We start from the raw sequence: 26,323 nt of genomic DNA, 5'->3' as shown, positions 1-26,323 counted from the left end.
GCAGGCGTAAGCACTCGGTTAAGGCTTCCGTTGTGGCTAGTTGGAATAACAGCGCTTCGTCTGTGTTGTTCTCGTCCCTGTGCTTCAACTTTGCAGCGCTGCTCTGTTAGTATAAGCAGTTGGCTCGCGTGCTGAAGTGGTAGCTCAAATGGCGTTCAAGTGACCTCCAAAAAAGGCAAAAGGAAAACGCCTACCCAAAACATTGTTTCATTTCTCCCACACTGTGGAGGTTGTTTCTTCAAAAATTGATTTTTCTGTGAGATGACAGCCCTCTCGTACGGCTTGCAAACACCTCTTCCGACCGCAACGTTACACAACGCCAATGTTTGTAATGCCGTCAGTCGTGATTATTTGCCTGTAAAAGTATAGCGCCATGCGAAATTACTCCGTGTACAGAAAAATTATATGAAACAATGTCACGTAGTGCGGTACATTCTTTGTAAGCTGTACGTGCATGCACGTGTAATTTGTCGCGTTTTCAGAATACGCTGGATTATCACACTGCTGCACAACGCAACACAGCCGCATCCGGAGCCTGGCACTACCCTTAAGTGGGATTCTTAATCATTGGCGCTCGTAGGGTAATGGCACCTGCTTGAACTGCACAGCTGTCCCAAACATTCCAGTTCACGAAATTAGCCTGATTCTGCGCCAAAGTGTGACCCCAAAATATAGACGCATCCTTCTTTCAATTATTTGTTGCGCTGGCTCAAATGTTGTGCTGCCCGAAACTGATAAACGTGGCACGGAATGCGCGATTGAAAAGAACAAAGGAATTGATATCAAAGAAGCATGTCACTGGCCATAACCAAAACAAAATGACATATTGAGATCGGTGCGGATTCCTTATTCACAATGGAAAAACGCTTACGTAGAAACGTTACTTATTGCGCCTTTATTGTCACTATATTTGCAGACTTTCGGGCCAGTCATATGTCGTACAGACATCTTGAAAGGCATCACCTTCAAGATCTTCCAGGGCCACATAACATCCCTCCTCGGAAGGAACGGTGCCGGCAAATCGACTCTCCTCAGAACAATCGTTGGTGAGCATAGTTTTACGGCCTCAGTGTGTTTGCTCAGGGAAAGTGCCAGCGTATCATTACTGCTTTCTCGTTTCATTGGTACGGAACATGGCCGCACTTACAAGGATTACACGAGCAGTGCGGGCGAGCGTGAAAGACGGCATTGCACCGTACCAAACGTTAATTGAAAGTGACGCACCTGTCGTGAATTCTTCAGAAACATCATCAACGGTGTCTTCACATGCTAGAAAGTGCACTAAGGATCGATACCTGAAGTGGCATCTGATGCAGGCTCATGCGCGGACGTCGGCAGCACGTTTAGTGTGGTATAGCGACACATAATCAAGCCTGCAATTCCTGATCCGGAAGCGCCACCCTTAGTTAGGCACCTGCATGGGTATGTACAACGCGTAATTTTTTATAAAGTTTCGTGATCGAACGGCTATTGCTGGGCTTACAGCTTACTCAGAAAGCGAAGGGAGCCTGAATGCCAACCAATATTGACCACTTTTAGGGAAGATAATTTTCGCTAATACTGGGAGACGCCATGTGCTTGGATTGCCAATAATAATTCGTTCGCGTTGTATACCGTGCTTTCGCACACAAACACAAGCAACACTGGAGCTACGAAAGGTGTCATGGTGGAGGGTCCCAGATTAACTTTAATCGCCAGGGGGTATTATTTTAACATGTTCCTAAATCTGGTAACACGGCTTATTATTTTTATTTTTTTTTTGCATTCCCCCATCATTGAAATGCGGCTGCCTCAGTTGGAATCAAACCCACAACCTTGTTTCCTCCAACAGAACACTAAATAAAGCGCTTGAACCACCGTGCTGAATGATGCTCCGGCGGCAATGCCGCAAGCATCCATCATGAGGCTAGAGGGGGAGGGGGGCTTCGGGGGCTGGGTGTAGAGGCAAAGTCGCGGTCGCCAGTTGCATTTTAATCTCCACGGATGCTTTTTTTGGCGGCTTTGACCACACCTGCAGTAAGATGTGATGGGAAAACAATTGAATAATATTGACTATGGTTATTAAGAAGCTCCCAGTGTCGTTCTAGCACGGAACTGCATTGAATCATGTCCGCATGCCTGAAGTAGAACACTGGTATTCAGTGCCTTGTTCTTACTAAGGAAACTATACATCCCCCAAGATTACGGCGCGCTCAGAGCCACCAGCTTCTGCAGGCCCATGGTGAGCGAACGCAGGACGGAGTAATCTACCAGTGCGCGACAGGGCACATGTGCCGGATATTTCTGATAACTTGAGCCAATTGAGCACTAAAAAAAAAAAGCGGTAGACTGCAGCTGGCTGAAACTAAGGACATACTGTTTGCGACATATGTGGCACTCCTTCAAGTATTTATAATGGTCCGAGTAATGAGTTAATCAACTAAGCTTCAATGCGAAAACACAATATTCACTTCAGGGCCAAGTGTGTTTCGTAAAGTTATCGAAGGGGTTCAGAAACCACCGATCCAGTCTTTTGGGGCAGCATACCTCCTGCGTAGTGCTTTTTTTTTCAGCATTCAAAGAAAGTCCGCGAAATTTACAAACACGCACGTGACTGCGCTCATACCATATTGCATTTGAGCATTCTCAACCGTGTTTCGAGCGAACGAAGCGTGGCTACCGCTAAACACCGCCACCGCACGCGCTCTCGTGAACAAGACTAGACTGACTTTGTTGCGCACCTATTATGATGCAACCGCATCGCATAAAGAGCAGGTCTGGCATCACAGTGCGCAAAAGACGAAAATTCGCGCTCAGTTACGCTTCACACATGCCAGCTTAAATGTACTAGCTTGTGGCCCAAAAAAAAATTTGAAAGAAAGAACAGAAAAAGAAAGTGCTGCCCGAATCGTTAAAATACAGTTTTTACCTTCGTCCTCATCTTTCTGGATACGGCACAAGCATGCATTCCTAATCTGTATCATTGCCTTGGTCTGGGAAGCTTGCTTGGCTTTTGCAAAAGATCGAGATGGCTGAGAACCGATTGTGCGTCTTGTTGCTTATACTCAAGACGAACACTAGGGTCAGTAGCATTTCCTGGCGCAGCTTTTTGGACCCCAGAATTCATTCATTCATTCATTCATTAAAGTCTCAGCTTTAGCCCTTCTCGCGGTGTTTCGTGGTTGTATAACTAGAAAACAGCTTGAGAAGGCAGGAGTGAGCGACGGCATTTGGAGGGAGTGAAGGCGTCGTGGAGCAGAAAGGCAGCTCGCTTGTCACATGACATAACGAGGAGGAGAGGTGCGGCGCGGTGTGGCACGGAAATGGCTTCATCAGTTTGGCGCCCAGATGTGGTTCCTCCAGGGCTGCAGATGATAACGTCAAGCTTTTCACTTTCCACACGAACGACCTTATCAGTTGAAGTTGCACCAGCATGTCCGTCACTCAGGATCGCGCAACCTGAATCCCTGAACGTTCACATATGGTGCGATGTAAGTGAAGCTATCACTCTTCTTTTTTTAAATGTGATAGCTTCGCCGTAATTTTTTTACTAATATTACAGTATGCTAGTCATTTGTGGCCCAAGCGGGAGTGCAACAATTCTAATGTACATGCAAGACATGTAACATACACACACATGAGAGAAGAAAAAAAAAGAAAAGTATGGCGCGACTGCCTCGTTAATCGGGAGATCGCGAGAGGCAGAGCGTGGGTGAAGCAAGGGCGTAATTCACAGCAGCCACCGCAGACAGACCTACGCTCATACACTGCTTTGTTTCCATAAAAACGACGTACGCTGCTCTGGGGCCATGTCGTAGCCATCTTCTTCGCACAGCCCGTCTTGCGCGGTACTACGCTTCACACGCTTTCGTTTCACCATTGACGAGAGCGGCCCTTCGTCGCGTGGAGATCGTGCCACCAGTGTTAGCGGCGACACCTAAGGGAGCGTCGCATCGAGCCTTTCTCGTAGCCGCTCGACATCACCCCTTGAAGGAGCAGTGGTCCCCGTCACACACGCTGGTACCGCGGACGAGCGTAGCCCTCCCTACCTCACGCCGCCCTGAACACCCCATCCCCCCGTTCCTCGGAAGCGCAGATGAGATCGCCCACGCTGCTGTGTATACCGTGGCTGCCGGCAACTCAGCGCGTGCGCAGGCCGTTTCCCCTCCGTTGCTCCTCCACTTTGCGCCTCATGCTTTCCCTGTAGCCACCTCCTCCACTTTGCTTCTCGCGTTCTCCTCTTTCATTTGCCGCTGCGCTCGGCGTGAGCTTTCATCTTTCGCTGTGCTCGTTCGCTTGGTTAGGAGGCATGAAACCGAGGAACACCGACGCTCAACATACGAACGGGCGCTTAAGAGCTGCGCTCTAAAACGACTTGAGAGGAGATGCTTAAACTGATCAATTCTGTTGTACAGTCTGATCAAATGTAGCCACCTCGACTAATATTTGGGAATGGCGTTCATTTTGAGACTGATATGCAAGATCGAACTAACTCTGTGATGAATTCGGTTGTCGGATGTTTCAGAGACGAGGTGCCCTGTTTTATTGCGTACAATATGTACCTTCCGAGGGGAATGTATACTCACGTGAACCGGCACCTTAAATACTCATAAACTGCTAACAGAACAGCGAATAAACTATTTTCATGCTAAGTTGTTGTCAGTTGTCGACTGCTTTCCGCAATGCCCTCATTTACACCTGATTCGCAAACTACGTACAATTTCAGGGTCGGTGAAACCGGACAGCGGTACGTGCTTTGTGAACGGCATGGACGTACGCAAGCAGAAGAAAGCGGTGCGGCAGGCGGTCGGCTACTGCCCGCAGCATTTCGCACTTTACCGCGAGATGACCGTCGAGGAGAACCTCTGGCTGTTTGGCCGGGTAAGGCTACCATAAGCGCGACTCGATCGTGAACCTTATTCAGACCGGTTCATTCAGCATATCCCACATTCTTATTTTGTGCTGTACCTGCAGTATAAGCAAACAAATTAGTGGCGAAGGTAGTGCGGAAATATCCAAGATTCGCAACCATTCCTCTTGTAAGTCCTAAATTCACAAAAGGACTATTCGATTAAGGGCTAGATGAGATCTTCAATTTCACAGCGTATTATGGTGTGCTGGTTTTTAATCTTCAGTTCTCAGCTGAAAGAAAAGAGAATTGCTCCGCTAGCAGCGATGGGCTAACCACGGCTAGGCAGGCGCCACATAACTGACTTTACCAGAGTGCCCTTGATATATCAGTTTGATTAGCGATCTGATATACCAACATGATAAAAGTTAACTATCAGTCCCAGTCAACGAAAGATGGCAGGTTTCACTGCATCCACTTCTGTAGTTCTGGCATGAGTAGCTTGTGGTACCAAAGCCTGCTTCCATGGTAGCTGATTACTGACGCAACTACGCGCTCAAAAAATTAAAACAAGACAGATTCCATAGGACGATGCAGAGTTTATCAACAGCGGACGAGCAGCACATCTCTCTGGAGCTATCGTTTCGGCAAGATGACGTCTTCACGACCAAGATGCCTGAGCAACACGGTCAGGTCCTCTTGTCGGAACGTCGGCTCCAGCGACATCTCTGTTCTGCCATTGTTCTTAATGACCACGCATGCAGTTCGATCAGAAACTGGCCCCACTTCTGCCTTCCTTCCTTAACTCTCTTGTCACTCACACACAGTAGTGTAACGAATTGTTTTGTGTATTCTCACAGACCCGAGCTGTTGCCTCGGTACCAGAAATGAACAAATCCAGCTGCAAATTAAACGAAAAAAACACAGTTTATAGTATTAAACAAATATCAAACAGTGCTAAAACAAAACGTCAACTTCAGCCCACTAAAGGGATAAAAGAATGGAAACAGAAAGACGGAGCATGCAACAAACTATACCGCCTTAGATTATTTGGGCTCTACGCCGTCGCAGTTAATAGAAAGTACCAATTAAAGATCATTCACACCAAGAAGGTTGGAATAAAATATTCACGGACGATTAAGATACTCCCTAATGCAAAATTTGACCGGAGCGCAATACATGTTTTCGCTTCGCGTGTCAATTTTCTTGTATTATGCTTTTACAGGTACACGGTTTATATTACGAAGAGAACGCTGTGTGTAACGTGGCTGGCATGGACAATATCTCCTGCGGCACAGTACATAGGAGCGAAGTGTGATGCGACTACCTAGCTATTCGGGAGATCGCGAAAGGCAGGGTGTGGGTGACGTGTGAGCGCGATTCACAGCAGCCGCTGCAGACAGACCTCCGCTCATGCATCCCCTTGTTTCCATTTTGGTATCGGGGGACACGCTCACCAGATGCCTTATCAATTGTTTCATCGTGAACACATGACGGCGCGCTACTCTGGCGCCATCTCATAGCGGTCATCGCCGCGAAGCCTGTCTTGCGCGGCACTACGCTTTCCTTCTCCCGCTTTCGCCGTATACCTTCCTCCTGCACTTTCCTCCTCGCGCTCTCTTGGTTATCGCCATCTTTCATCCCCCGCTGCGCTGCGCATTCGCTCTTTCATCCTTCGCTGTACTCATCCGCTCGTTTACGCCGAGTCTTTCGCCGGCGCTCAACGTAGGAACGGGCGCCTAAGAGCTGCGCTCTGAAAGTTCACCGGGTGTTTCTTTTGTAAAGCACACGAACGACGAAAGGAGAACCGCGACGTTCGCAGGATAGCCAAGTTCTGCAGCTGTCCGGTTGTCTAAACGCCGCCGGCTTCTTATAGTGTAAGAGACGCCACATCTCGTCCTGGAGATACGTTGCTCTGTGTGGAGGCTTTTTCGAGCCCGAGTCCAGGCGCCCGTCAAACCTACGCCTCCGCACACCAGCCACCTTCATCGCACGGTTCGTGTCACGTTATTGTCGGGAGACGACAAGCCATTGGGGAGAGCAGAGCCGGCTAGGTATAAAGCATCTTGAGCCCGGCTCCAAGCACCCGACAGGATTCCACATTTGCACCCTAGCGTTATTCCATGCCCCGAACCACCGACGTATCGCAAGCGCTCTGCTTCTTCTCCTTTTTCTAGTCAATCGTTCCCTTCTTCAATTGGCGATTTTCTTTATATTTTGTTTTTCTTGCGACGGCTGGGCGCGCTCGCGACAAGCCCACGTGGCGACGTCGTCGTTATTGCAGACAAAACTCGCGCGGCGCTGTAGACTTGCAAGTGTCATCAATGATTAGACCATGGCCATTTCACGTACATCACAAGTAGACGTAATTCTTACGTGCAAGCGTACATGGCCCACCAGTGAAATCGGTGAAAGTACATTTGAAGTCCCGAGCGAAGGCAGCGCCGGAACAGGAAGGTGCCTGGAAAGAATGCGCCTGGGGGTGGAGAAGAGAATCGCGCGCCGGTGAAAGTATGGAGAAGCGCGCGGCAAAGCAACGCCACTCATAGAGGAATGCCTACGTGGCTTTGAGCGAAGCGTCGCGGAGGAGGAGAGTAGGCGGAAGCGCGCTGGGTTGACCGTTGACCTCCTCTGGCAGTTATTACGGCTTCTGTCTGCGGTATGTACTACGTACTTGATTCGTCTCGTGATTGTATGCTGTATGTGCGAGTAAAAGCATGCGGCGGTGAGCCGACGATGGCAGATCAATCTCTCGCGCAAGGGAGGAAAGCGGGTAGGAAGTGCGCAGTCTTCCGTCGCACACGAGACGCCGGGAGGAGAGGAGGGAGAGGGGAGAGTGTTCTACTCTGGCTGCTGCTGCGTATGGCGCGGCCGCGCAAGCCCTATCTTGAAAGCGATCTCCGATGCGGACAGTCGAGTCATCTAGGCACACCGAGGGCCGATAGCTTCGCGTGGGCTATAGCACCAATACTTTTGCGCCTCACCTGCGTTCACGAAGCGAAAGGTCACTGTAACTTTTTTGCCTCTGCAGATCCGTGGGATGAGTGACACTCAGACCGCGGACTCCCTGCAGCTGATCGTGATGTCATTCCAGATGCTGGAATACAAGGAGACGCTCGTTAAACGCCTCAACACCGGCCAGAAACGGAAGCTGCAGCTTGGAATTTCTCTTATCGGTGAACCACAGGTAGAACAAAATGCACAAGTCCTTGGCCCAATGGCACACAGCGTTTCACTGGTTTTGCTCCAGTTTCACACAGTTTCAGAGAATGCGAAGTCTCAGTAGGCGTTGTCTCGATTCGAGACAACGCCTACTGAGGCTTCACATTCTGCGCGTTGTGTGCTTGGTCACAACTCCCGACAAAGCGCCGCAACTTGTATGGCTTGAACAGGAAAATTCGAAGAAGCGTGTACCTCCATTTTGATATTTAATGTTCAATTGCGCTTTGAAACTATCGCATGCCGAGAGAGAGCATGCTAGCATCCAGCCTAGCAATTTACTAATAAGGATTCTTGTTTCACAGTTATTAGGAAGGACGGATTAACAGATATGGCGAACGCAAATAGGAAACTACAAAGATATTTTCTCGCGCAAATGACATTCTGTAACTTTCTAGCGTTTCCGCGTGCAATCAAAAAACAAAAAAAAATTGGATTTTACGCGCCAAAATAACGGTGGGATGATGAGGCACGCCGTAGCGGGGGACTCCGGGAATTTGCACCACCTGGGCTTCTTTAACGTGCACCTAGATCTAAGCACAGGGGTGTTTTCGCATTTCACCCTCATCGAAATGCGGCTTCCGTGGCCGGGATTCGATCCGGGGACCCCGTGCTAAGCAGCGCAACACCATAGGCACTAACCATCCACTCAGGGTTTGCGTGTCAGCGCTAAGCAATCATGTACATGTACCTAGCCGCACATCAGTGCCTTGCGCATATAATTTGCGTTTGAGCTTGGCAGAACATTATGCGTTATACGTTCGGGTATGGTGCACAGTAAAGCGCACGGATTTGCAAATTTTAAATTACTACAATAGTTCGCCTAATGTACAGTTTTCAGTCGACGATAAATTGGTGGCATTTTTTTGTCTGGGTACCCCAATAAATCTCCCTCCTGTACAACCGGCCTGAAACGACATTGAAGGCGCTTGCCTCAAATGTAAGGGGCAGCTTGGTTCCCTCGTGATTCGCACATGCCTAGCAGGCAGTACCGGGAAAATTATTTGTCAAAAGGCACTGCCAAAGATGTAGAGTGCTCGCGTTTGTTTTTTTCTCCGAATCGTCTACCCAGTTACACTAAAGCAAACCAGCGATGAACAATTTAGCTGGCACCGTCGGAACTGCAGATGCTGCTGCTAGACGAGCCTACCGTAGGCTGCGACACGGAAGCGCGCAACGCTCTGTGGCATGCTATCCTGAAGAACCGCGCCCAGCGGGGCATCTTGCTTGCCACCAACTCCATCGAGGAGGCCGACATCCTCGGGGACCGCTCCGCCATCATCTCCACGGGGAGCGTGCGGTGTTGCGGCTCATCCATCTTCCTGCGGAGGAAGTACGGTGCGTGTCTGAGGTCATTGTTGCCGTTTTAAGAAGTTTTTCCGCTAAATCCTGCTGGGTTTTTTTTTTTTTGGCTTGTTTAGAAATGGTATCCTAAACGGAGTGAAGTTTTTGCTCGTTGATAAGATATTTAGCCTATTCTGTGGTCTCCTTAGGGACATTTTTGCGACAACAAGACAAACTGACATCTCTCTTTGACAATACTGATATTCCGTGAAATAGATAAAATATAGGGCTTGTTTGCGAATTAATTCGGTACATTGCATTTTTTCTGACGGTGCAAAGAAATATGACAGCACAAAAACTTACATGTCCTAAATAAGATTTCCTAGTATTCTTGATGTTTTCAATCACTAGTAAATTATTGTTACGCTACCTAAGAGCATTTCGAATCTGATTTCTCGAGGATTTCAGGAATTTCATATTTAGCGGTTTCGATAGAATATTTTTACCAAAGTATTCTTTTCAGATTATAATTATATCACGTCCTTTTTTTAGTCATTACGATACAAAATTTGCTACCTCAATTCTAGGGTGTCACGAGCAAATCCAGCAGGCCACGAGGACATAGAAGTGAAGCATTCAGTCAAGAAAGTACAAATTAATCTGAGGGGAAGTCCTTAGCCATATGGAACTAATCAATTTGTACCGCGTTTGTTTCATTTATAGAGAACTGCACAAGCAAGATAAACATATAGATGGTGCCAGTTGCACTTAAGGAACGCAGGATTCGCGAACTCCTGGGCGGCAAAATGAAATTTCGCAAAAATGAACTGCAATTTGGTATAGATTTGGTCGATAATTTTGGTTGCACGTGTATTGAAGCTACCAGAGGAAATTTTCAAAATGCTATCCAAGCCCCTCAAGTAGTGAAAGAATTGCGTACATTTTGCCGCAAGAAAACAGTTCAATATTCATCCCTCATATGTGCCAACAAATACTGGCGACTGTGTATGCATATAGTCAGCCGTCGAAATTTTTTGTCAAAGGTGTCTTAGTGAACGTTAGCCTAGCTCTCAAAAATAAAATATACGTAGAATATACGCGGACACAACCAACGGCATTCTGTCAGCGGTTACGTACCACACCAGGAGGACTTTCTCCACGACTCAACTATTCAAAATTGGGTAAGCTTACTTAACTAACTCTTTAATTACGGAATTAAGGCTGCAAATTTTATATCAAATTAATAATTGTGTTCTAAAACATTTGATTCAGTTGTTTTCAGTGTAATATGTCTCGCGTAATTATATTTTCCGCGTAAGAAGTAAACGCGCGAAATGTGAAAGAAACACAGTTTCAGAAGGGCAGCGGATTGGGCGAGTTGGTGTTGCATGGTAACAATAAAATTCAGACAGCGCTAAACGAACGGGACCAGAATGAGGAGGAGACAAACACAGCGATGTGTTTGTCTCCTCCTGTGTTTGTCTCCTCCTCATTCTAGTCCCGTTCGTTTAGTGCTGTTTGAATTTTGTTGTTACCACACACAGTTTCGCCCGAAATAGAAAATTAGTAGACAGCTATATGAACTGAGGATAGTAGTTTTATCGGCCGTATAAATGTGTAAACATTCGCTTGCTAATTAAATTAACAAGCATGGTCACACGCGTGCACGCGCAAAAATGAACTCATCTCACTCGATGGCCGCCGAAACACGCTGTCAAAACGCTGGAGTGAGGAAGCGCGGCAGCAGCAGCGAGCGAATTCGCCTTCGTGCTGCCTGTCGTTTCAACGCGAACTAAGCGGCGACGGCACAGCGCACACGAAGCTATCAGCCCTGCTCGCTCCTAGACTCTGCCCCCATAGCAGATCGCTTTCAGGATAGGCCCCGCGCGACCGCCCCATATATACGCAGCCGCTGGCGAAGTAGAATGCCCTCCCCCTCTTCCTCCCTCTAACCGGTGCCTTTCACGCGACGGAACGTTGCGCACTTCGTCCCCGCTTTCCTCCCTCGCGCGCGCGAGATTGAGCCGCCATCGTCGGCTCACACTCGCACGCTTTCACTCGCACATATACATACGGCGCGCGACGACGATGTTATCCCCTTCGGACATAATAGGGAACATCACGGCAACGCCAACGGCGACGGTAGAAACACGCCTGGAAGGTCCATATAACTGCTGTCGCAACAATAGCCGCATGATTACGCGTCCGCGCGCCACGACACCAGTGGCGCCAGGCGTTACTCGGAAGAATTAACTCATGCTCAGTGCCTTTGTCCTCCTCACCCTCAATAATGCTGCGCACCGCATTGGCTTTGCGTTTCGCACGGAAAAGGCAGCTCGCAGTGTGCGGTGACCAACGGCAATACCAATGCCTCGCCACTTTCACGTGGCAACCAAGCCAGGCATTGAGAAGAGTTAATCCTTCCAAGTAACGCCTGGGACCGCTGGTGTCGAGGCGCGTGGGCGCGTGATCATGCGGCTTATGTACATAGCCGCATGATTAACGCGGGAAAAAATAATTACGCTAGTCATATTACACTGAAAACAACTGCATCGGATGTTTCAAAACACAATTATTATTCTTCTATGAACATTCACGCCCTCGATTCAGTAGTTAAAGAGTTCGCTAATCAATTTTATCTAATTAATGATAGTTTAATTATTAGAAAACTCATCCTGGTGCGGTACGTCACTGCTGACAGAATACCATTAGTTGCGTCCTTGTATATCCTATACTTCATTTTTAAAACTTGGCTAACATTAGCTGGTACATTCCAACGCAGGGTGTTCGTTTTAGACCATATATAATTATAACAAAACTAACCGCAGTGAGCGTGAGGTTCTTGCAGGAGAGTTCTGAGCGAGGTTGAAATTCCTTCCCGCTAATAACGTGAGCTTCATTCATTCATTCATTCATTCATTCATTCATTCATTTTATTTGTTCTTCACAACATGACGTACACATTGTGAAAGGGGCTAAGAATAAAAGCCGTTCCATTACAGCTTGAAAAAAATCTTAATCCCCTTGGCATTGACGGCAACGAAGCAACATAGTCAAGAACGGTATAAAGAGAAGAATAATAGAAACATGGGCATTTTTACAACATCTTAGTTGAAATCAAGAAAAAGAAATGGGCATGGGCAGGACATGTAATGAGGAGGGAAGATAACCGATGGTCATTAAGGGTTACGGACTGGATTCCAAGGGAAGGGAAGCGTAGCAGGGGGCGGCAGAAAGTTAGGTGGGCGGATGAAATTAAGACGTTTGCAGGGACAACATGGCCACAATTAGTACATGACCGGGGTAGTTGGAGAAGTATGGGAGAGGCCTTTGCCCTGCAGTGGGCGTAACTAGGCTGATGATGATGATGATGATGATGGGCATTTTTACGAATGCATTGCGTAAAGTTAACAATAGAACTGAAATAACAAATTCAACACAGAGACCTTTTCTGAAGAAGCAGTGGCAATGTCTCGACACGGTGTTTTGTTTAGGAAATACATGTATATGTTCTATCTATTAGGACCATGCGCCATGTGAGTCAATAAAACAACGCCTTCATTCTACAGATGTTTAGGTCTAGAACATCTATTTCTGCTTTGATGTGTGCATCTATCAGTCGAGGCAGGTTATTCCTTAGCATCTGAAATCCGCAATTAGTGCGACATTTTGAAACTTTCCAGCGGTCAGTTTTTCTTGTGTTATAGGCAACGTTGCCTAATGATTCTAGGTTACATATATCTAAAAACAGCGTACAATTTTCCCTAATGCTAAGTTTATACTAGCGCAGGAGTTTATGTTGGTACTTGTTAGATATTGGAATGACCTTTAGGTTTTTGAAGATTTGTTCAGTGTAATGAAGCGTTGACAGATCACTAATGATTCGCAAAATATCTTTATTTGCATTTTTAAAAGACTAGTAAGGTTATTTGTCGGTCGTAGTGCCCCAAACTAAGTGAGAATAATTTATGTAGGATGAAAGGCATAGTAAATGCGATTTCGTTTAAGTATGTCTCTCATGGAACATAATTTCTTCGGAATATGATTTACGTGGTCATCCCACTGCAACGCTTTAGGGAAGTATACGCCGAATACCTTAATACTTTCGACCACCTCGATCTTTATCTGAACAAAAGTTCGTGACCGATAGGCAGCTGTTTGCCCTTAGGATGAAAAATTACTGCTTTTTTTTTCTAATAACCTGAAGTTCATTATTGTTTGTCCAAGCTTCTAACTTTCTTAAAGCTATGTTTGCTTTAACGAACGCTTCAGCACTGGAGGAGGATGACACGAGTAAGCTTGTGTCGTCTGCATATGTGATGAACTTTAGGTCGGGTGATATAGAGATTGTGTCATTAATGTATAAATTAAAGAGTAAGCGACCAAGAATGCTCCCTTGGGGTACGCCTCAGACTATTGCTTTCTGACTAGATATTAGCAATCAGAAGGCTTATTAATAAAAAAAGTAAGATTTTTATTATTATTATGGGAATAGAGTGAACAAGGCTTCCGTGTGGAAGCCGAGACGTTTAAGAATTTTTAGACAATCCCATATTGACCGGCGTTCTGTCTTTTTTTTTTTTCCTATTGCGCCAGCAGTTGACAAAATAGCAAATTTCGAGCCAGTCACAATTGAATGCGCCCTCATCTTATAATTCTTTTTTTTGAATAGTGCAACTAATTCGAGATATTCATCATCAAAATTTACCTGTATTTCCAGGCAGTATCCGAACTGAGCGTGCCGGGAGCGCTGAAAGGTGGCGCAGCTACCATACCATGCGGATGTTTAGTGGGTTTTCTTTTCTTTTCATCTTGTTTTCAAATTTCAGTTGAAAACCTGTGACTTATATAATGTAGATCTCGCAATTGTTAGCTTACGCTCAAGAAGAATGTTTCTCGAGCTCCACACGATGAGGTTGTCCAATTGGAGACTGAGTAGAAGCCCGCGTTAGTCGAGTGTAGCGCCCATGTGCGTAACTGAATCAGTGCCCCGCTGCACGCGTGCGTTCTGTAGGAATCGGCTATCGGCTGCACATGACGACGACCGAGATGCCGAACGTGAAGCACATCGTCGGCTTCCTCAAGACCGTCGTCGAGAGCGCCGAGGTGTTCCTCGAACGCCGAGGCTTCCTTGTTTTCTCTCTCGGCAACCCTGAGCACGTGAAGCTGGTCAAGCTCATGCAGGCCATTGAGACTAACAAGCGCAACCTGGGCATCTTCACGATGGGCCTGGCCGCCACCTCGCTCGAAGACGTCTTACTCAAGTAAGGCACGGATGTCCGAGCTGACCCTGTGTCAGACACTCAAGCAGAAAGGACAGACATAGATTTCTCCCTCACCCTAACCCATCTACCAATCGCGCACAGCGTACTGCCGGTTTAGCACGGAAGTCTCCACATGTCACGCCAGTGTGACCGGCATAGCACACTTGTATGACGACAAGAAAGTTCCGTTTCCAACTGCGGCAAATCGAGACCAATCATGTATAACCACTTGCGCCTTTTGCAGACGGGCCCTGTGTGCTCCAGTTGGAGGCCCTGCCCATCAGCCAAATGTAGATGTGGCACTCGGCTAGGGGTCACAGGCAATGGCCGGGGAGATTCGCGTTCCCGGTGATTTCGTGTGGGGAAACCGCGCAACTACCGCAAGGTAGGCTCAAGCGCCCTCAGGAGTGTTGTGCACATCCTAATACATCTGAAGCTCGTGGAAGTTGCGAACCCCTGTTAATCCAGCTAAATGGAGGCTATGCTAGTGAATCTACCGCGAACTGGGCACGCGTGATTGCAGGACACTAAAGTGAACGGGATCCGGTATATTTACATCTGTACTCAGGAGAATATTATTTTGCAAAGTTTGATATGTTTACCGTATATGAAAAATTCACCGCCTATATATTACAGTACTCCCTAACGCAAAATTTTAGCGCAGCTCTATACGTGTTTCCGTTTCGTGAAATATTGGCTGGTGCGGACAGTCTGTATCGTCCGGCACGATGCAAACGGAGCGAAGTTTGTCGCGACTGCCTCGCTAATCCGGATATCGCCAGAGGCAGCGCGTGGGATGCGCGTGCGTGCGATTCACAGCAGCCGCCGCCGAAAGACATACCAGACGACCTAGGCTACTCTGGCGCCATCTCGTAGCCATCATCGCCGCGCTACGCTTTTCTTCTCTCGCTTTCACCATACCTTCCTCCGCTTTCGGCCTCATGGTTCTGCTGCACCCTCCTCGCGTCTTCCATCCCCTGCTGCGCTCCGCGTTCGCTTTCGTCTTTCGCTGTGCTGGCTTGCTCGGTTACGCCGCCGACGCTCGCCGCAAGAACGGCCGCCTAGGACCTGCGCTCTAAAACTACGGATCTCAATTGTTTGCCTACTTATTCCTACAGGAATTTTGTAGTAGTTTGTTGGATCTACTCACAGCCTCAATATCACACTGATTCATGTTATGCCTTGCATTTGTGCTCATCGTGAATAGGAACAAGAACCTGTTCAGGTTGCCAACAAGAAGCTTTTAGTTCATGTCCCAGCATTCATTTTTTAATGAACGTACGAATCAATGAATGAATTAATGCCAAATGAAGATTGATTGATTGATTCGTTCATTCATTCATTCGTTCATTCATACATTCATTGAGATCACAGGTGAACTCGCTGAGAGAGGTGGCGCTCTTGTGTAATCCAAGATCGAGCATTACGACTAGAAAGTAGTAAATTGGATTTGAGCTTATTTTGCACCCGTAAAGGGTAGATGGTACAACAAAGAGTCCCTGAGTTAATGTATGCGAACAACATGGTGATACTAGCGGACAAAGCGGGGACTTAGACTTTGGAATACCTGTGGTCACGAAGCGACTTAATTAGGCATTATTTCAGCACAGAGAAAAAAATATGTTCTTTAACGAAGAAACTAGTCATTTCTTGGTGTGCATACCCATGAAACTTGGAATTGCCAGTTGGCTAATATGTTTAGCTTCCCTGCAATACACCGGCGTAACGGTACTGCGTAGCATCTTTAAAAACTTGAAACGACCAGCCGAGTTTCATTTGTCTCTTCTCCGGTCTTATGCTAAAGCATCAAATGGCCCATTGAGCGAAAACGCCGGTGTCTGTAGCAGCGAAACGGCACCTAAATTCCCATTGGCTGTGATGCCACGTCACGTGCGCTCCTCGAAGGAGCAGGGCGGGTGAAACGTAACATCTGCTGTCGCGCCAGGTGTTGCGTAAGGAGTAGGGGCAACGCCGCGTTGTCACGTGACCCTCGCTCTCGGAAGCCTGTGTTATCCGCGCGTTCCTTTTGCGCGCAAGCTCTCACCTGAGTTCTAACTTCGCATCGGTAGTCACAATGAATACACTGACGCATCAAAAAACTGAAAAAATATGAAAGGAACAACGTTGGCCATAGTGAGTTTCGAACCCAGGACCTCACGCTCAGAAGTCGGGTGTCTTACCATCTGTAGTGAACTGGCGCCTCCTAGATAGCAGGGCTGTGCACTCTGCTTTATGAAATCATGTTACTTGCACTGAAATTTCCATTTCCAAGCCCGCCGTGACGAAAGCGGTGACGTCAAAATAACCGCGGCTTACTCGGGTGTGTCCACATTTGTTTCTGTGGCACTCTGTCAGGGTAGTATGACGTCATGCAGTGAAGTGCACCGGCCTTGTGCTCGCTAGGAGGCGTTGCCCAAGTGTCCCAACGCGCTTGCCCACGAGAAGTTCACAACTCGAAAAAGTGCTCAGAAGCGTTCAATTGGACATTAGTGCTTTTGCTTTTATAATTCATAAAAAGCGCTTAGATGTCCTCGGATTTTTTACGGCGCCTTCATAATTATACCAGTATATCTAAGGCTCAAACAAAAAATGCGCTGCTGATTGAGTTAGGCGGCTGTATTTCGGTGAAGTACAACAAGACGGCTAATGAGCAATATCCAAAATTTGTGGACATGAAGGCACCACCAGGTCATGCACCCACAGTCAGGCAACACGAAAACCTAATTTGTATATCTATGAAGGTACCGGTTGTTACCTGAGCTTCCACGAAGTAAGAAAACAACGCTGTGCCGCTTACGCATGGGCGTCCCCCCCCCCCCCCCCCCAGTTGGCACTGCATATTCAATAAAACTTACTTCTCGGGTCAGTTGGTTGATATGTATTGAAGCGATTGTAGCGCGAAGAAACACGGAAAAAGAGGAGGACACGAAACCACGGACGCTAACTTACAACTGGTTTATTGGGTCGCCCCAGAAAAAATCCGTCATATCCCACGCTTTGTGAGAATCGATGATATGCGAAGCAGTGAGTGGGTAGCCTACCAAGTTAACGAAACGACCATGAAAGCAAGACGTACGTGGCTGTGTCATGACCGATATGACACGCATGTCATGATATTATTGTCATGACCTATCATTTACGTTCGTCATACACACTTGCCATACTATGCCACTTTTGTTACCTAGGAAGTTAACGAAACGACCATGAGAGCGCCAAGACGTATGCGGCTGTTTCATTACCTTGACAAGACGCATGTCATGATATTCATGTCATGACCAATCATTTATGTCCTTCATACACTCTTGTCATACTATCATACTATGACAGTTTTGGTACCTACCACATTAACGAAACGACCATGAGAGCACCAACACTTAGGCAGCTGTTTCATAACCTACATGACACACACGTCATGATATTCATGTCATGACCAATTATTAATGTTCGTCACACACTCCTGTCATACTATGTCAATTTCGGTACATACAAATTTCACGAAACGATGATTAGATCACCAAGATGTAGGTGGCTAGATAGATAGATACTGTCAATGTGGCAAATGCTCGCCAAGAAATGCTGCGCATTTAATAGGAAATACTAGGTATGACACAGTTTAGCGCATGCTTACACTTTCTCCATGGCACAGAAAAACAAAATACAAAAAAGACGTTGTTGGGAGCTCGGTGTAGCGCAGGCAAGGAATACACGTTTTAACAGTTTGAGAACGGAGAGTCTACTGGCTGTGTTCGGAGCTTTAGTAAAAGCAGGTTTGCCGAATGGCTGTGATGGCGTCCCAGTCGGGGAGCCGCCTCGATTTCAGGAAAGAGCAGGGGTAATGACCCCCACAATGACCCCCACGTCGAAGTAAACTGGTTTTCCGAGAAGCGAGGACAATGTGGTGGATGGACTGTCACTACAACGTGTCTCGCTACCAAATAGGCGGATCGACGTGTCGCTAACGCAATCTATGGCTCTTATTATAATGTGACAAGCTTCTATACTAAACTTCACGAGCTGTAGTATCCTTACTTCTGCGTAGTATCTTAAGCTTATGCAACCATGGTTTACACTTGCAGGCCAAGCAATGCGTGGGTAGATGCGCATCGTATATATTAATAAGCGACAGTTCGTGCTCCCGTACTCGGTCGTTAACGCATCTCCCGGTTTAACCAATATAGGCCCTCACACACAAGAGCGGTAACATAAAGACGGCACCGGTGACGCATTTAACATACTTGTGTGCTCCTTCTGGCAATCAAGCCTTCTTTGTTCGCAAAGAATGCGTGTGCACAGGCCTGTTAGATTGCGCCGCGCCGTAAGAACTACTGGTAAACCGTACCTACTGGCGACCTTCGTCATGTTGTGGGCCATCCCATGCACATAAGGGACTACTTCGGTCCTCATCTCTTTTCGAGCTGAAGTGCTGGGAGTACGTCTGGGGCCCTTAACCGTGCTCGGTCTTGGACAGGGTCCAAGACCAAGTATGGCTAGCTTTCAGGAGTGTGCTTTCCCAATTGCTTCTCAAAACTGGCCTGCATCATATGTGGGCAGGATTTCATAAGCGCGAACTCCACGCATAGGGTAGTAATTCCTCTCTTAACGACCTTTGGATGAGCAGAATCGTATGGCATGAGCTCGTTAAGAGAGGAATTGCCACCCTATCCCTGGAGTCCGCGCTTGTGAAATCCTGCCCACATATGACGCAGGCCCGTTTCGAGAAACAATTGTCAAAGCTCATTGCTGCAGGCTATCCCTGCTCGGATAGCCAGCAGGCACGGACTAGGAGCGCGGGGATAATACAGGCTTGAGAGAGCGAGGGTGACGGGGCGTCGGGCGTTGGGGGCTTATCCCCTCACGCAACACCTGGCGCGCCAGCGCGGTAGCAGCTGTTCCTTTTCGCCCCTCTGCTCCGTCGAGGCATGCTCGTAACGGGCGTCGCAGCAATTTAGAATTGCCGGCTTTTTCGCTCAATGGTCCATTTGACGCTGTCGCATGAATGAGTGAAGTGATAATAGCTGCGTTATTGCACACAGTCTATGAGAGCACTTCCGCAAGCTGTTTCACTTTCCTCAGTATTTACACGCAGTTTCCTCCAAACAAACTAATGTTCACTATAAGCAAATTGATTCCTACGATGCTATAATGGCGCAGGGTGGACGAAGAGAACGTGGGCATGGAGACGGATGAGTCCAGCGACCCCGAGAGCAGCGGAATAAATGCCGAGACCGCAATTACCAAGACTAAGGATACTACACAGATGAACACTGGCAAGGACGAAGAACGTAAGCAAAACGACGAAAACAGTATTTTTGGTGTCATTATCCTGCTCAGGACACGTTTACTAAAAAGGCGACATGAACTCATGTACGTAGAAACCAAACATGGATGTTTAGTCCTAAAGATTTGGCACAATTTGGTACCCTCACAAGCAAGTGTGCTAGAATTTTGGCAGTCATCATATGGGGAAGATTAAACATGAAGACGTGTATGGACTCTTGTTTTTTTTTTTTGTAAGCGATATATTGCTTACGTCATGTCATCTTGACTCCGACATCGTATCATTATCAGGCGTGGTGTCTATGCTTCTCAGTTTAAAGAGTAAAACTTCACCAGGCCCTGATAATATCCAAATGCTTTTCCGCGTCGATATGCCGAGATCGTTGCCAGTTGTCTTGTAATCATCTTCCGTGTCTCCCTACGTTCATCTAGCATTCCCGGCGATTGGAAAACAGCACGAATCGTGCCAGTATTCAAAACAGATGATAAATCATTAGTCTCAAATTATCGTCCCATATTTCTCACTTCTTGCTGTTGCAAAATTCTTGAGCATGTCATAGCCAACTATATCACTGACTTCCTAAACAATAGGAATATATTAAACCCTTTCCAACATGGTTTCAGAAATGGTTTTTCCACTGTTACTCATTTGGTCTCAGTCGAACATACTTTCGCAACTATTCTAGATAAACCCGGGCAAATTGATGTTATTTTTTTTGAAGTTCAAGAAAGCCTTTGATTTATTTCCTCACGCTAAACTCATTTTCAAACTTAAAAATATGGTCCTTCCAAATTTTATTGTGGATTCGGTTTCCGCTTACTTATTTATTCGCGCACAGTTTGTTAATATAAACGATTCCTGCTCAACCAAACTTCCGGTTACATCAGATGTTCCTCAGGGAAGTGTTTTAGGACCCTTGCTTTTTTATATATATATTAATGACATTGTTCATGTTATCCCTGAACCTGTCGAAATAAGGCTGTTCGCTGACCATTGTGTGATGTTTAAGGAAATGAATAGCGTAGACGATCAGGCGCTTCTAAATAATTGCATGAATAATATTTATCAATGGCGCAACCAATGGGGTACGAATCCAAACTCCGAAAAAACAGTCTACATGAATGTAACCAGAAAGAAAAATTACTTCTCGTTTCCATATACGCTATCATCTCACCTACTCAAAGAAGTCAGCGAATATAAGTACCTCGGCGTAACAATAACAAAGAATCTCAGTTGGAATAACCACGTATCTAACATATGCGCATCTGCCTTCCGTAAGTTATGCTTCCTCAGATAAAACCTTCAAGAAGCCCCACCATTCGTCAAGCTGTTGGCCTATAATTCAATCATTAGACCTGCCCTCGAATACGCATGTATTATTTTGAACCCACACACTAAGAAAAACATTGATGCTCTGGAAATGATTCAACGTAAATCCATTCGGTTTATCTCTTCTAGATACCGCATGCCGGACCCCCCAACCTTTATGATGCAACAAAATAATATCCAGGAACTTAAGCTACGTCGCAAAATTTTGAGATTGAAGTTCCTTTTTCACTTGAAAAACCACCATCTCGCATTAAACCCTGTTCCGTACATCCAACCTCTGATGTCACGACTGACTCGAAATCGTCGTGCTGAATCGATGACACCATTTAGAACACGTACTAACACAATGAAGTTTTCATTTTTTCCACGAACGATTACAGACTGGAACGTTTTGCCGCTATGTATGCTTCAGAACAGTGACTCATTTGACGCATTAGCGTCATAATGTGAAGCGCTTTTCTTTTGTTTCCTTCTTGCTTTTTTTTCCTTTCTTCCTTGTCGTGAACCCAAGGATTGTTTTTCCTAAAGTTGCAATGTTTATAATTGTTTTCATGGCCATAAGGTGCTCATTGATATGTCATGTTTATGTATATATTATTTTTTCCCTCTCTTCATGATTTGTGATGATATGTTTGATGTTTTTATCAGTGCTTGTGTAAACCTTTTTGATACCCCTCCTGCATAGGCCCTAGCCTGGGCCTGCAATATTTTATAAATAAATAAATAAATAAATAAATAAATAAATAAATAAATGCCCACATCTGGCCATGAGCAAGGGGGGCTTCCGCGCCGAAACATTGGCACCTGTGTCAGAAATTCTTACTCCTTGTGCTCTAGGTTTTCAATGCTTTTACTTATGATAGCAGTTATGCACTGGGAGATGGTCTGGATGTGTCCATTGTTTCCTTCATTTTTTTAGCAATAATACGTTGCCCAAAAGCGTTACGTTTTGGGCGAGTTGGTTGTACATGGTTCTTATTAAACTTTTGCGCGCACAAAGACAGGACGTCGAATGAACGAAGTTGTGTGTCCCTTCTTCGTTCGACGTCCTGTCTTTGTGCGCGCAAAAGTTTAATAAGCACCAAATACGTTGCCGGCGCACCAAGGGGGCGCAGTTGGTCTAAGACCCTGTTGTGCACCTTAAGGGTTTTTGCCGGAGCAATAAACTAAGAGTTCATCATCATCTTCACTCTTGTCATCATCACCAGCCTTTTTATGTACACGGCACGACAAAGGCCTCTCCCAGCGATCACCAATAAACGCATGTCTTCGCATAGCTGTCTCCACACTATGCCGCAAATTTCCTAATTTCCTTAAAACACTTAGTTTTCTGTCTTCCTCAACTGTGCTTCCCTTGCATTGGCATTCATTATGTATACTATAATATACCGCTGGTTGTCACCGCTAAGCATTACATCGCCTGGCGAAGTCCATGCCTTCCACAAGATATATTCTTAACGACACTAATAGCTACCGCTGGTCGCCTGTCTGGTCAACACCGCTGTTTTCCGGTGCCATAGCGTTACGCATGTCATTTTCAATACATCGCTTGTTGAGTGGTCCTTAACTTCTCGAGCTTCGTTAAACTCCAAGTGTCTACCCCATATGTTGCGATTATTCTAAACATTTATTTTCAAGGACAGCGGTAAGCTATCGGCCATGACTTGATTCATTCTTATTCTCATGTAAATTTCCTTCACATGATGCGCGTCCCCTGTTAGTAATCGGCCTAGATAAGCCTGCTCTTGCACAGATTCTAAATGCTCAATGCCAGTTATTAATTCTTCTTCTTTTTCTAGGCTATTCAACGTTAGGTTTGACTTCTGCATATTGATATTCAAACAAACAAATGCTTTGTCAGCTAACGTCCTCAATCCCATGTTTTAAGCTATTCCAGGCATTGCTCAACAGGACAATGTTATCTACGAATCACAGATTGGTGAGCTGTTCCGCGTTCAGTCTCACAAGTAATCCCCTTCTCCCCAGTCTAACTTGAACACCGCACATATATGCATGCAGCGGATAACATCGGAATGTTTGGGCGTTCTTACCAGGCTCCCTTCTTAATCCTTATCTTTCTGCTTTTCACGTGAAAAGTTAAGGTAGCTTCGGAATCAAAATATACATTTTCTATGATATTGTATACACTTATAGTTCACGCAAAGACCTACATTTATCTTATTCGTGCTTTAGAAATACAACAGCGATGCCGGTCATAGTGGAATAAGAAGTTTCTGCTAAATCACTCTTTGTTAAAACATATTTCTTTTGACATTTTTCACGGCTTCGGTCATGGCGAGATTGATGAGCGTTCTTTCTCTCATTCCATTTTCTGTGACAGCCTAAGAATGTAGTGACGAATGCATCGCCGTCGATGGGAAATAGGATGGGTCCAGACATACGGTGTAAATTTTTGGGACGTCACGACAGAGCTGAACTTCTTTTAATATCTCCGTCTCTTTTCTGAAATACGTTTTCAAGAGCATAGACAGCGACAGCAGATGCAGTGAGGCCTTGCGGCCGAACAGGCCGTGTTATCTGACGAGGCTTTCCATTTTATATTCTTTTTACCTTTCGTCATTAGCTGGCAGGACGCCACGCCTAAATTATCTAAGGTATCGGCCACTCGTTGCGATGGGTGATAAGAATAGATCCGGTCGACAAGAATCCGTACATATGACGGCTCCCAAGAATAGGACGGCCCTATCGGTCCCACCAGAACAATTACCTAATCAGCAAGCGGTGTCTTGGTAGGCCACCGCTCTCTATGCTGCTTTTTTTTTGTAGGTAGAATGGCGGCTGTAGTGATCGATAAGTCACGCAAGGCGATAAGGCACGCCTTCGCCTTGCGTATTGGCTACTGCCGACGCTCGCCTGGCGTACAAGGCGATATCTTTGATGAATAGAAGCGAAGAAAAATTGCATATCGAGAAATAAGAGCGAGTACCGGTGGCCAGACGAACAGTAATTGAGGAATACAGCTTCGCTTTTACACCACCACGATTTAAGCAGTGAGCTTTTATCCAGCTATGGATATCCAGCTATGGAACAATATCCAACAGACAAAAAAAATTAAATCAAAGAAAAAAAATGTTATCCTAATTCCAAGGACAGTGCCGTATTGTTCGAATCCAGACCAGAGTGCTGATAACGCTAGTCCGTATTCACAAAAATCTCTCACGATATTTTACGCAAGAAAAATTTTCGCCCGATCCTGATGCTGGACATTGCTAGCGAAGGCGGCTAGCCGATGGCAAAATGCCTTGTGAATGCGGCGCATGTGGTTTCAAAAGAAAATTTGCAGGCGAAGTCGTCTCGTGCATATGGTGTACGGAGATGGTCCACAAGTCATTCAAAATATTCTCATAGAATGCGAGAGTATTCATTCCGCAATCAAATTTGGAAGCTGTAGGCTTGACCGAGGCATCAGGATTTAAGGAGATACTGGTTTGTAGGCTTGTAAAGGACGGCCAGAACACTGTCGGTGCGAAGGAGAGGGTAACATGCGATAAAACAAACTTTCTACGATTGGCGGCCTATATCAGCCTATAAAGATATTGGAAGATTTATATATACATTAAAAAGATTTAAAGAACGAGCTTGTACGAATGTACCGTTGCCCCGGTGAAAAAAGATGCTCGTATTGTCATCGAAAGGAACATATTAGGAGCTCCCGCAATGATGAAAGCAGTGACGTAGTCGTGTGCAGTCAACAACTAAGCTGAGCCGAGCAAGAAGCGAAAAACAAAAGAAAGAAAGACAGCATTATTCGACAGAACAAAACCAGCCGGAACTCGCTCTCGCCTTGCCAGTGGTTTTGATTTCGGTTCGTGAAAAGCGTTTGGACATGGCCTACCAAACTCTTCGGCGCAACAGCAGGCGTATATTTACCAGTTTTCGTGTGTGTCCTGAGTGCGTTTTATAGATAGCAATTTCGGAGCTTTTTCTTGGTTTAACGCAGAGTACTTTAACTTTCGGAAAACTGTAGTTAACACTTAGTTTCTTTGCAGGTCGTTTATCACTGCACAAAAATGCTCTCAGGTTTTTGTGATATCGATAGACTATCTTAAATGTAATAATAACCTTGGAGACGACTTATTCAAAAAAATGGCGTTTTGCCCATAAAAAAAACGCGCCTGTTTCCAGCTCGCGGTCACTAGGGGCGCTGGCTGTTATGATCCCAATGACTAGCTCGGTGATTATAGCTCTGCGCATAGAGATTTCAGTAGCTCAGAGTATACCTTTATGGATAGCATTTGTATATATTAAAGGAGCCTACGACAACGTAGATAGGAAATTCTTATTGGATGTTCTGAAGCACGAAGGCATAGATGACAATTTCATGCAGCTGCTGAGTGATCTACATATAGAGACAGCCTAGTATACATCGTAAGGGAAGGCACAAAATGTTATGAAGTGGGGGAAATTCACCAAATACAAGGATGCCTTCTGCCGCGATTGTTGTTCATGTTTTATATTAAGGCCATAAAAGACGATCCGAAAACAGTGAATTAGGGTTTGATTTATACTGCATGAGTAATGGACAAATGCTGCCGCGAACGTTCCCGGATATATGCGGACGACATAGAGTTACTAGCGGACAATGCAAGAGATTTACAGACAATTGCGAATGTCTGTGGCAATGCAGCGACAAATCTAGGCCTTAAGTTTGGCTCACAGAAATCAGGTATTACGATCTTTAATGAAGAGGCAAGTAATTTAGTGGTGTCAGTTTAACAGCGACTCCGAGCCATAGTCAAGCAATATAATTACCTCCGCGTACACATAAACGAAGGAAAGACTTACTCAGGCACCCACCAAGATAATCTGAAAATAAAGGTGAAGCGGATTGTAGTAATAATAAGCATAGATCATTTTGGGGCGAAAATAAGTATGAGTTCGAGCGTGGAACCTGAAAAGGACTGATGGTACCGGCGATAACCTTTGCAAACGCCATCCTGAGTTTAAAATCGGAAGTTAAGCAAAGATCGGTAGGCCGGTTTAGTTAGGGGGCCCGCGGTAAAACCATAAATGAGGCAGTGCAGTGTCACATGGGTTTGGCCTCGTTTGAAGTCAGGGTAGCGCCGCTCAACATTGGTTTCGAAAGAAACTCCGGAACAT

At 46.0% G+C, this 26,323-nt stretch overlaps 1 protein-coding gene across 2 annotated transcripts in view; it reads left to right on the top strand.

Annotated features, from left to right (window-relative positions):
* LOC142572989 (phospholipid-transporting ATPase ABCA3-like) overlaps window positions 1–26,323 on the top strand; it is a 124,898-nt gene that overhangs the window by 27,795 nt on the left and 70,780 nt on the right. Inside the window, exons 8-13 of one of the 2 annotated variants that reach the window (XM_075682475.1) lie at window positions 917–1,046; window positions 4,706–4,860; window positions 7,923–8,015; window positions 9,175–9,385; window positions 14,346–14,595; window positions 19,747–19,877. In XM_075682475.1, the coding sequence (XP_075538590.1) occupies window positions 917–1,046; window positions 4,706–4,860; window positions 7,923–8,015; window positions 9,175–9,385; window positions 14,346–14,595; window positions 19,747–19,877 (970 nt within the window). Of the gene's footprint in view, window positions 1–916; window positions 1,047–4,705; window positions 4,861–7,859; window positions 8,016–9,174; window positions 9,386–14,345; window positions 14,596–19,746; window positions 19,878–26,323 lie in introns of both variants that reach the window. The other variant, XM_075682474.1, reaches the window with a different exon arrangement.

This window comes from Dermacentor variabilis, chromosome 2 (genome assembly GCF_050947875.1).
Source record: "Dermacentor variabilis isolate Ectoservices chromosome 2, ASM5094787v1, whole genome shotgun sequence".
NCBI lineage: Eukaryota > Metazoa > Arthropoda > Arachnida > Ixodida > Ixodidae > Dermacentor > Dermacentor variabilis.
The sequence above is the reverse complement of the archived record's forward strand: the minus strand, read 5'-3'. Positions and strand labels throughout refer to the sequence as shown.